This window comes from Pieris brassicae, chromosome Z, assembly GCF_905147105.1.
Source record: "Pieris brassicae chromosome Z, ilPieBrab1.1, whole genome shotgun sequence".
NCBI lineage: Eukaryota > Metazoa > Arthropoda > Insecta > Lepidoptera > Pieridae > Pieris > Pieris brassicae.
In genome coordinates, this window is record NC_059680.1 from 3,820,228 (window position 1) to 3,832,900 (window position 12,673).

Sequence of the window (12,673 nt, forward strand, 5' to 3'; positions counted from 1 at the left end):
CAAAATAAGTCGGAGAAAAATAGCTTGTTAATGCCTACAAAAAAATTCAGCATCATATTATGTCTAACTTAAGAAATCAAGTCATCTTATATGCGATCATCTCAAAAACTCATTAAACTCACTGAACACGTAATTTATTGCGGTTTTCACCAATATGAATGATTCAAGGGGAAGGTTTTGATAGAAGGTAAACAATTTTTCAAGGTTATTCGGTTACGGTGACTTGTGCGTAGCAAGGGAGGGTCGATTCAGATTATTAATTTACAGTTATTTTTGGAGCTTTGCGCGCTTTATTGATTCTACTTGAATGTACGTACTTATACTTAGCTTTACTAAGCTTTACCTCTTAATTAAATCTCAGTATTGGTAGTCCAACTAATATGTATTATTTGCTTTAATTTATCTTTAACAAAATGATAATATTATGATACGGCCAATTAAAACTGTCCCGCCGCTTGACAATATGCGGTCGTGTGATACATAGTAATAACGTCTGTAGACACCTCAAATTGGCGGATACAATCTGTACGATGGAGTCATACACCAAATAGTGTTCTAGAGCTTCCAACCGCTGGACTTAACCATTGGAAAATTGGACACTTTAAGCTTGTACAAAAATTTACGTTAACAGTGTCATCTCGCCGTCGGCAAGCCTGGTCCGCGAATCTGCCTGACGCTCCTGAAAACGGTTGAACCAAGGCAACGATTGAGACTCGTCTCCACCACACCAAGGTCTATACGCCCGCCAGTGCCGTCCTGCATCAGCAGGCCGCGAACAATCACACCTTCCAGCTGGTGCTCTGCCCGAACTGGCCCTTGAATAGACGTAGCGTAGACGTTAACAGTATCACAAATGACAAATATGCCCCATGACTTTATATGATCTCGTAATGAATATAACGTAACTTCGTTAATATTTCTTTAGCGCATACACAACTTACAGGACCTCGGAAAAGTTACATGTTTTATAAATTTATAATGGATGCTTTACAATTCATTTTTCCATCAAAATATTTTCGTGTAAATTAAATTGAATAGATATATGGCGACGGGAGCCCTGTCTCGCCTCCCTCGCAATAGCGCAGAGCGATTGTAAGCCGCTACCATACAAGCATAAATGTGTGTAGTTCCATTAACTTGTGACTTTGTTCCCTTTGTAGCAGAGGATCTAGTTTCACAGGTGCCTTGGTACCTGTTACGGTACCTAAGGTACCAATACAAGAAATTTATTAGTTTTATTTAGTATTTAGTACTAATTTTTGTGCAGCCTATGAATTATTTCTAAACGATTAATCTGATTGCACGTTTAACAAATTAAAGGCCAACAAAATAACTATAAAACTGTAAGTATTCTTCATAAAGGTTACAATATTATTGATTTTACAATGGAGAGAACTATCGATAAAAATAAGTCTGAGTAAGTTCAGTTAATTTTAGGAGCTATTTATAATAAATGAAATTATTAGCACAATGCCTTTAAAACAAATAACAAATTCATAACATTGCACACGTTTTGAGTGCTTTTTAATCGTGGCCAGTGAGGGACTGTGTGTAAAATTGTAGCGTTTGAATGTGTAGTTCGGATGTGCGTGTTCATTCACGCGATAATTCAATAATTATCAGACGCGTTATTAACGCCAAGAGTGGTTTTAGTTTGTAAGATGAATTAGCATATTTTCCATCGCCTTTTTTCTTGTTCTTTTTGCTTTCAAGTTCAAAGTGAAACAATCCGTCTTGTTCAACAGTATTAAATTAATAAAGTGTTGTTTAAAATTTGTTGCATTGCATTTCAAAAGCGTTGGGTAATTAATTATATTTTTATAAAGTATAATAAATTTTCGAATCGGCGAATCTGCCTGACGCTCCTGAAAACGGTTGAACCAAGGCAACGATTGAGACTCGTCTCCACCACACCAAGGTCTATACGCCCGCCAGTGCCGTCCTGCATCAGCAGGCCGCGAACAATCACACCTTCCAGCTGGTGCTCTGCCCGAACTGGCCCTTGAATAGACGTAGCGTAGACGTTAACAGTATCACAAATGACAAATATGCCCCATGACTTTATATGATCTCGTAATGAATATAACGTAACTTCGTTAATATTTCTTTAGCGCATACACAACTTACAGGACCTCGGAAAAGTTACATGTTTTATAAATTTATAATGGATGCTTTACAATTCATTTTTCCATCAAAATATTTTCGTGTAAATTAAATTGAATAGATATATGGCGACGGGAGCCCTGTCTCGCCTCCCTCGCAATAGCGCAGAGCGATTGTAAGCCGCTACCATACAAGCATAAATGTGTGTAGTTCCATTAACTTGTGACTTTGTTCCCTTTGTAGCAGAGGATCTAGTTTCACAGGTGCCTTGGTACCTGTTACGGTACCTAAGGTACCAATACAAGAAATTTATTAGTTTTATTTAGTATTTAGTACTAATTTTTGTGCAGCCTATGAATTATTTCTAAACGATTAATCTGATTGCACGTTTAACAAATTAAAGGCCAACAAAATAACTATAAAACTGTAAGTATTCTTCATAAAGGTTACAATATTATTGATTTTACAATGGAGAGAACTATCGATAAAAATAAGTCTGAGTAAGTTCAGTTAATTTTAGGAGCTATTTATAATAAATGAAATTATTAGCACAATGCCTTTAAAACAAATAACAAATTCATAACATTGCACACGTTTTGAGTGCTTTTTAATCGTGGCCAGTGAGGGACTGTGTGTAAAATTGTAGCGTTTGAATGTGTAGTTCGGATGTGCGTGTTCATTCACGCGATAATTCAATAATTATCAGACGCGTTATTAACGCCAAGAGTGGTTTTAGTTTGTAAGATGAATTAGCATATTTTCCATCGCCTTTTTTCTTGTTCTTTTTGCTTTCAAGTTCAAAGTGAAACAATCCGTCTTGTTCAACAGTATTAAATTAATAAAGTGTTGTTTAAAATTTGTTGCATTGCATTTCAAAAGCGTTGGGTAATTAATTATATTTTTATAAAGTATAATAAATTTTCGAATCGGCGAATCTGCCTGACGCTCCTGAAAACGGTTGAACCAAGGCAACGATTGAGACTCGTCTCCACCACACCAAGGTCTATACGCCCGCCAGTGCCGTCCTGCATCAGCAGGCCGCGAACAATCACACCTTCCAGCTGGTGCTCTGCCCGAACTGGCCCTTGAATAGACGTAGCGTAGACGTTAACAGTATCACAAATGACAAATATGCCCCATGACTTTATATGATCTCGTAATGAATATAACGTAACTTCGTTAATATTTCTTTAGCGCATACACAACTTACAGGACCTCGGAAAAGTTACATGTTTTATAAATTTATAATGGATGCTTTACAATTCATTTTTCCATCAAAATATTTTCGTGTAAATTAAATTGAATAGATATATGGCGACGGGAGCCCTGTCTCGCCTCCCTCGCAATAGCGCAGAGCGATTGTAAGCCGCTACCATACAAGCATAAATGTGTGTAGTTCCATTAACTTGTGACTTTGTTCCCTTTGTAGCAGAGGATCTAGTTTCACAGGTGCCTTGGTACCTGTTACGGTACCTAAGGTACCAATACAAGAAATTTATTAGTTTTATTTAGTATTTAGTACTAATTTTTGTGCAGCCTATGAATTATTTCTAAACGATTAATCTGATTGCACGTTTAACAAATTAAAGGCCAACAAAATAACTATAAAACTGTAAGTATTCTTCATAAAGGTTACAATATTATTGATTTTACAATGGAGAGAACTATCGATAAAAATAAGTCTGAGTAAGTTCAGTTAATTTTAGGAGCTATTTATAATAAATGAAATTATTAGCACAATGCCTTTAAAACAAATAACAAATTCATAACATTGCACACGTTTTGAGTGCTTTTTAATCGTGGCCAGTGAGGGACTGTGTGTAAAATTGTAGCGTTTGAATGTGTAGTTCGGATGTGCGTGTTCATTCACGCGATAATTCAATAATTATCAGACGCGTTATTAACGCCAAGAGTGGTTTTAGTTTGTAAGATGAATTAGCATATTTTCCATCGCCTTTTTTCTTGTTCTTTTTGCTTTCAAGTTCAAAGTGAAACAATCCGTCTTGTTCAACAGTATTAAATTAATAAAGTGTTGTTTAAAATTTGTTGCATTGCATTTCAAAAGCGTTGGGTAATTAATTATATTTTTATAAAGTATAATAAATTTTCGAATCGGCGAATCTGCCTGACGCTCCTGAAAACGGTTGAACCAAGGCAACGATTGAGACTCGTCTCCACCACACCAAGGTCTATACGCCCGCCAGTGCCGTCCTGCATCAGCAGGCCGCGAACAATCACACCTTCCAGCTGGTGCTCTGCCCGAACTGGCCCTTGAATAGACGTAGCGTAGACGTTAACAGTATCACAAATGACAAATATGCCCCATGACTTTATATGATCTCGTAATGAATATAACGTAACTTCGTTAATATTTCTTTAGCGCATACACAACTTACAGGACCTCGGAAAAGTTACATGTTTTATAAATTTATAATGGATGCTTTACAATTCATTTTTCCATCAAAATATTTTCGTGTAAATTAAATTGAATAGATATATGGCGACGGGAGCCCTGTCTCGCCTCCCTCGCAATAGCGCAGAGCGATTGTAAGCCGCTACCATACAAGCATAAATGTGTGTAGTTCCATTAACTTGTGACTTTGTTCCCTTTGTAGCAGAGGATCTAGTTTCACAGGTGCCTTGGTACCTGTTACGGTACCTAAGGTACCAATACAAGAAATTTATTAGTTTTATTTAGTATTTAGTACTAATTTTTGTGCAGCCTATGAATTATTTCTAAACGATTAATCTGATTGCACGTTTAACAAATTAAAGGCCAACAAAATAACTATAAAACTGTAAGTATTCTTCATAAAGGTTACAATATTATTGATTTTACAATGGAGAGAACTATCGATAAAAATAAGTCTGAGTAAGTTCAGTTAATTTTAGGAGCTATTTATAATAAATGAAATTATTAGCACAATGCCTTTAAAACAAATAACAAATTCATAACATTGCACACGTTTTGAGTGCTTTTTAATCGTGGCCAGTGAGGGACTGTGTGTAAAATTGTAGCGTTTGAATGTGTAGTTCGGATGTGCGTGTTCATTCACGCGATAATTCAATAATTATCAGACGCGTTATTAACGCCAAGAGTGGTTTTAGTTTGTAAGATGAATTAGCATATTTTCCATCGCCTTTTTTCTTGTTCTTTTTGCTTTCAAGTTCAAAGTGAAACAATCCGTCTTGTTCAACAGTATTAAATTAATAAAGTGTTGTTTAAAATTTGTTGCATTGCATTTCAAAAGCGTTGGGTAATTAATTATATTTTTATAAAGTATAATAAATTTTCATTCTTATATTATTATAAAGACTTGGCAATATCGAAGCTTATAAAACGCAGTTCAACGAAGCTAGAGACGGCCTCTCTTCACTGAATAAAATACCTATTAGTAATGCATGTCTTAATACACTCCTTTTACTAAAGTTTTATCTCGTCTCTTTCTTACAAATGGTATATTCACTGTGATGAAAGGAGACAGGTGGGTTTATATGACTAACGGGGTGATGCTTAATTTTCAGGAATGAAAATCCTTTAAAGTACAGATATATTAGAACTTTGCGTCTATTTTCCTACTGTTTTGGTATATGGCCTGGTAATATGCTAGATGAGAAAATGTCCAAATTCTATGACTATTTCATAAAGCTTGCTCCGCTACAAGCTATCATAGTATTTATAGGTGAAATCTATTATTTGGTACAGCGGAGTGGAACTATCGATTTGTACAGTCTCGGAGAGGTCCTTATAAATACACTATTAACTTTCATTACTTTTGTAAGTAATATTTCCTTTTACTTAGAGATTGAGTACTGTAGCATTAAGAATTTTAAAAATATTTCTTCAATTATAAAGTACAAATTGTTTTTGAAACGAAAAAGCTCTAGGGTGTTGGCTATGGATATTTAATTAATAACAATTGTTAGACTTAGATTTGAACTTAAAACTTAATGGTTGCTGGTTAACGACAATTGTTTGAAAGAGCGCTAAATAACCCAGTAGTTATTATAATAAATATAGGACAAAGCTTTGTGTCATTGTGTCAAGTTTTGTTTAATTGTTTGAATTTCTCATTTCTAGGCACGTGTGTTGTATCCTAACTTGAAATTTTATGGAGTTATATGGAGAAGGTTTATTAAGGAGTTTCACTTGGGTAACTTTATGCAGTGTGGAAGGAATTATAAAAAGGTATTTATTTCTATAAATATCCAGGAAGCTAATGTTATTCTTGCCCTTTATCCGACAGGATACTTATTCCCAATAGACCAGGCGAATTTATACGTAAAAATACATATTTGTTTATCTTTTCTTACATAGTCTTACGTCTACAGCTTCGCAAGATTTATTCGATTTTACGCTAGCATAAAATCTTCTGCGCGTTTAAGCCTTTTTAATTCATATTCATTCGCATTCATTGTCCACTGAAGTATTTCCGAAGAAATTCGACTTATGCTCACTCGCTCGCTCAAGAAAAGAGCGTACAAATTCTTAAAAGGCCGGCAACGCACTCGGGAGCCCTCCGGCATTGAGATGGGCGGCGGTATCACTTAACATCAGGTGAGCCTCCTGCCCGTTTATAAAAAAACAAAAAAAAATATGAGAACAAAATAGATAATAATGCATCTAAAATTGCATCAACTGCCAGTATTCCAACGAAGAGCGTAGAACGGATAAAAAGAAATGAAAATGAACCGCCACCGCTCTTTTTAATCGCCAACTTGTTTTTTTACAAAATGTTTGTTGAATTTCTTCATGTTTCTCCCTGGAGCAAATAATTTAAATACAAATAACTTATAATTAGTTACGGGAGCTGTATCCATAGAACAAGTACCAAACTTTGAATGAAATTGTCATAAGTGCTATTTGTGATATATATTTCAGGTGGCAGATCGAATAAACAAAATCTCTAATTACTATACGCTTGGAATGGTACCAATAATATGGTTTGGCGTTATTCTTTTTAATTTATCCCCATTTTGGGCTAATATAACTAGTGGGGCATTCCAGAATCCGCGCCCCCAAAACATAACGCTACGTTTCTCTGTATACTACGAGTATCCCGGTTTTAAGCCAGAGGAAAATTTCATACTTGTTACACTATTAAACTTGTATTTCTCCTACGGCTGCACTGTTATCGTTTGCACGCTGGATTTGCTACTTATCCTTATGTGTTTTCAAATTGTCGGCCATCAAATGGTTTTGCAATATAACCTCGATGATTTTCCGAAACCGAGAAAAATAAGCGTTTTACCCTTAACTGGAGATGTGAGCGTAACTGTTGAAAAATATTCGATAGAAGAAAACACATACATACACTGTCTGCTGACGGAGAATGTACTTCACTACCGATATATTGTTTGGTAAGCTTGTAATTCGTTTAGAAATAATAATATAAACTAGGCGTAACCAGGAATGCTTATGTCAAATTTATGGTATAAATGCTTAACGTACAATGCGATCTAAGTTAACGTTTTTAACGTATATAAACGTGAATTAATTAGATTATTCACATTAATTGCAAGTAGATAATATGATTTCATTGCAATGTATATCCTAACAACATCTACAGCCGCAAAGTTGAAATAATACGCTGAATTTTTTCTTAAACAAATGGAAAGCCCTCTTAGTAGTTCAGATGAGACCTCGCAGTTAGTAGATATAAAATTATTCTTATAATTTTACTTTTGAGGGTATCTTTATATAGTCTTTATTATTTGTTGTTTTTGTGTTGTATAATTAGTAGATAGTCTGTGCAAATCAAACTAATTAATACATAAACGTTTCTGTGATAATAACAAAATTGTTGAACGAATCAAGATTATTAAAGCTTCAAGTAGGTGTCTGTTTATATTACCGTGAATTCCAGGTGATCATTCTCCCTGACGCGCCCCGCCTCACTCCCACCATCACAGACTTATTGGAAAATTTTGTTTGTTATTTTTCACGCTAAAGATTAACGTACAATGAAAAACATTGTCTATAAATCTACTCTATATTTATTTTCAGTTTTGCAGACGATATTTCATCATTTTTCGGACCCATGATGGGATTGGTTTACTTCTTTGATGTCACCGGCTTTTGTCTTTTGTTTCTCGAGTGTTCACAATTGGTACGTTTTGTAATCGTTTTGAAGTATTCAGTTAATAAACACATATTATTGATGATTAATTTCTCTTAGCATAGAGTAGAGTGTGTATTTCTGTGTTTAAATAATAATTGTAATCTACCCAGGCTTCGGCTATAGACCATTAAATAAAATTCTTAAATGGATGCAACTTTCGGCATAACCGTTACCCCCTCCTTCAATCAAAATGTGTGCTGGAAAAAATATGGCTTCGTATTGTAAAGGATGTGTATACGCGAAAAAATTATACGAATGCCGACCGACCGAGTAATCGAGGTAAAAAAACAAGTGGTACGATTTTAAACTCGATGTTATTAAACGGTATCGAACGTCGGGCTACGTAAACAATGTAAAAAAAAGATAGCGGATGCAATTCATCCGCCCTGTACCCTATTGGGGTGGTTTTGCGAGATTTTCTTTTAATACTAGAAAAATAAAATCGGAATGTTGAAAAATACCTGAATTTTCAGCATTCAGATTTTATCCGGCCCCTGTTATTTATTACTATGCAATAGGGCGACTAGATTAAGGAAATAGCATGTGCTTTATGGCAGAGAGACAGAGAGTACAGAGGCCTTTGCCAAAGGCCTCACAGGCATCTAAGAACAAAGGGGCTGATAGAAATATAAAGGTGTTTGGGTAGCATAAAAGGATTTTATGTTTATTAATAAGTTTGTTTTAAGTCATTGACAAACTGAACAAATTGTGTTTGATATTTGTTTTGTTTCTATAAAATTTACAAGAAAACATTACGCGTTACAAACAAACGTGTGTTTCTTAATGTGGTCTTATATTAGATTTATTTTGTTTCAGAATACTGAATCATTGGCTCGTTTTGGACCGTTAACGATTATCGCAGTATCGCAGCTTTTAGAAATATCAATTATTTTCGAAATTGTCGGCACTATGGTACCAAGTTATTGTACTGAATGCGTTTAGTTTGAAAAATCAGGGTGTTTGTAGTTGCTTTGATCGGGTCTATGTAGAACTATCAGTTATAGATAAAACAATTGCAAAAGCAAAACTTAAAACACATTGTTCATGCAATTGTATTCTGTTACTGAAACTAAACACCGAAAATAAATGAAATGTTTATCACGTCCGTTTAATCTAATGACACACGGGAACGATAATGACAACCCTATTCTAGTCTAAAATATTGATTTAAAGGCAACAAGCAATGGAAAATTCCTTTGTTTACAGGGTGAAAAGCTTAAGGACAATGTATACAATTTGCCCTGGCAATGTATGGATATGAAAAATCAGATGACGGTTTTAATTTTCCTCAATAGAATTCAGAGAACAATGCATATCACATGTATGGAGGTGATGCCCGTTGGTGTACAAAGCATGGCCTCTGTAAGTTTTACATTGTTTTGACTTGAAACCTAACCTTTTTCTTAGTCTAGACGCATCTTTATAGTGATTTGGAGTACTCTATTGTTATTAAAAATGCCTTTGCTCACAGTGTTCTCGTGTGTTGCTTGAACGAACAACTTGAAGACAAGTAATACAATGTTATGTTCGAACATAGCTTGTTTTTCATATATTTTACAGATGTAGGTATATTGTTATAGGTGACACCAAGCTGTCGAATAGCCGTCAGTTGTTTGCGCGGCGCTTATTAAACAACAATAGGTACTTGTTTTCGCTATTGTTTGATCTTGTATGCAGAGAATCGTATTTATGATTTATATAAGATGTGATCATATCATTATTTATGTAGGTGGGTAGGTATGGAGTAAACCGCCAATAATCATTGAGTATATAATTTATTCTTTAAATATAATGACTATAATCGTCCGCTACATAATAATTGATGCAAACAGTCATTTGACATCGTTTAGGATCGGAAAGCAACAAACAAAACAATTAATAAAAATGATTGTCACACGATACTTATTTTACTGAATAAGTTTACTACAGCAATACGTACGTCCCTTTTTATCGCGACCATAATCAATATGACAGAATGGGACGAATTGTATGTTACAGTTTCACCTATTACCGATTGTCTTCATAACGGATATTAATAGAATTACAAAATGTGATCGATATTAATAAGTGTCAGCGCTTGTCCGAAAACTGTTTGTTTATAAAGAAATTACATACAAACAGTTATGTAAATACTATTAATTATTCATCACCTGCAGCGGTGTTTTTTAACAGAAACAGGGAGAACTATTGTGTAATACGGTGGCATTTCCCTTTACTCCCATCGGGAAATGATGTTGGATTCAAGTACAATCATGTAACTACGTAAAAAAACCAGTGACGCAATTTTTTTTTTAGGTCTGGACCTCGATTTCTGTATGTTTCGTGATCAATTTTTAATTGGCAATCATCCTTCTGTGGCTGACGTACAAGCGAGTGAATGAAAAATGCGTTGGTTCACAGCCGTGTAACGAACGCACGACCTCAGTATGTAGATTGACAAGTCCAATACAACATATTTCGCATATAAAAAACGGGCTAAAGTATTATTACCATGGTAACGATGTTGAGTTAGAAACGTTGAGGTTATCTATCGTTAGTCCATTATAATAAACCCATATGAGGTTATTAAATTGTTGTTTCGGTCCCAAATATATATTATATGTCCAGTACTAGAATAATACATGTTTGGCGGTTTGATATAAATAAGAAATTAAAAATAACCCAGGAAGTTCCAACGAAAGAGCACTATAACTGTTAAGGAAAACTGATCGGAAGGCTGATCACCCAATAACCAATATAACAACTTAATAAGAGCTTTTCAGTGGCTTTATCGTGCCCTTTATTGGGGTATAGGTACATGGTCCTGGTCATTTTTGGGTCCGAGGCGTGTTTTCGTGGACAACCAGGTGGTTGGGATTCGTTTCACCACTAATTAAACACAATTATATACATAAGGCCCTGGAATTCGATTATCGAGTAATATATGGTACTGCATTACCATCAGACGCTTGCTTTACTCAAATTTAATTTTTATTTTTCAGATTTTGAAAACATGCTTCTCGTACTTCACGATTCTACAATCTATGGATATTTAATGAAAGCAGACGTATAATATCTTTAGTCCAAATACATAAATTAATTAATTCATGATAATACACCTATGAAAGTAATTAAATTAAATGGTTCTAAATTTAAATTTAGTACCAAATCTCATCTTGTAGCACGGAAGAGAGAAAATGCCAAGACACTATTTTTCACAGCCAACGATTTCAAAAGATTCAGCTTACGTGCACATTAAAACATGTTACTATATTACTACTTGCTTTACTATGTATAATTGCAAAAATACACTTTGTACACAAAGAAAATAGTTACAATAAATAACTCTTATTTTAGGAGTTTTACTTGTTAACTGACATTGATTAGTGCGATGCGATTCAAATTAGAATGGCATCATCAATGATATGTCAAATGACTCTTGAAAAGTAGGAAGGAACGCATAGAGGTTTAACTGAGTCTCAGGAGCATAAATGTCACATCTCAACTAGTATATTCCACTGAATTTGTTAATTAAAAGTTGATGAAAATTAATATCTTATGAGTAGAATCTTACCCTATAAGACCCACATCGTTCTAATGTCCTAATTTGTTTGTTCAACACGTTGTCGGACACATCATTTCCACAGTTTTTTTTTTAAATAAGGAGGTACAATAATAGTTATATACTTTTCTAAAACATTTACTTTTTTTCTTAGAGTTAAATGTAAATACATTTCTATACGTTAACATTAAGAAAACATATTTTATTGTAAAGATGTTGCGCTACATTATATACCCAACTACTTGGTTGTATGTTTCGTGATCATTTATTTTCCTAATGAGCAAGAACCTTAAACATCGGTCGCTTTTTGGTTTACGGTGGTTTCCTCACGTTTTCTTTCATCATACGATCGAAGCTTACTGCGCACATAGAAAAACACAATTAGTATACATACAAATTATTGAATTTAATGTAATCTTTCGTTATCATAACAATGCTTTAAATTTCTAAGAAAAGCTGTTGCTATCAAAGCGGCTTATGAAGACTCCAGTTTCTTAGATTATTTTGCCTTAAGATGGCTCCCTGGAACGGCTTGAGAGAGAAGTGGTATTATAATAATTAGCAGAAACTGAACTGACTAATTGTATGGAATATAATAATATGCCATTGCATTCATGTATCCATCTTAGAACGATACTCTATTAAATGATTGCAAGTAATATTGTCTTTAGTATAAGAGTACAATAAAAATAAAATGAAAATAATACGTAACTGTTTTTAACAAATGTATATGTACACCATTTGATTTAAAACGCTTAGAAGATTCGAGATTTATATAATATTATATGAAATAAATCAGTTTATGGCTACCAAGCTAAAAATAATAAGTCATATAACCTTTAGAGACAAACAGCTAGGTGTCTGCTCTTACTGTTCGCACTTATTGAAATACACAATGTTTAATTTA

At 34.3% G+C, this 12,673-nt stretch overlaps 1 protein-coding gene across 1 annotated transcript; it reads left to right on the plus strand.

The window, feature by feature from the left end:
- Nucleotides 1–7,974: 7,974 nt before the first annotated feature.
- On the plus strand, nt 7,975–11,260 carry LOC123718769 (the record flags this gene model as incomplete). The annotated part of the gene is made up of 5 exons (XM_045675548.1): nt 7,975–8,033; nt 8,111–8,213; nt 9,042–9,137; nt 9,432–9,587; nt 11,207–11,260. Coding segments are annotated over 5 exons (468 nt in total), but the record flags the coding sequence as incomplete, so codon positions are not given.
- Between the last annotated feature and the right edge of the window lie 1,413 nt (nt 11,261–12,673).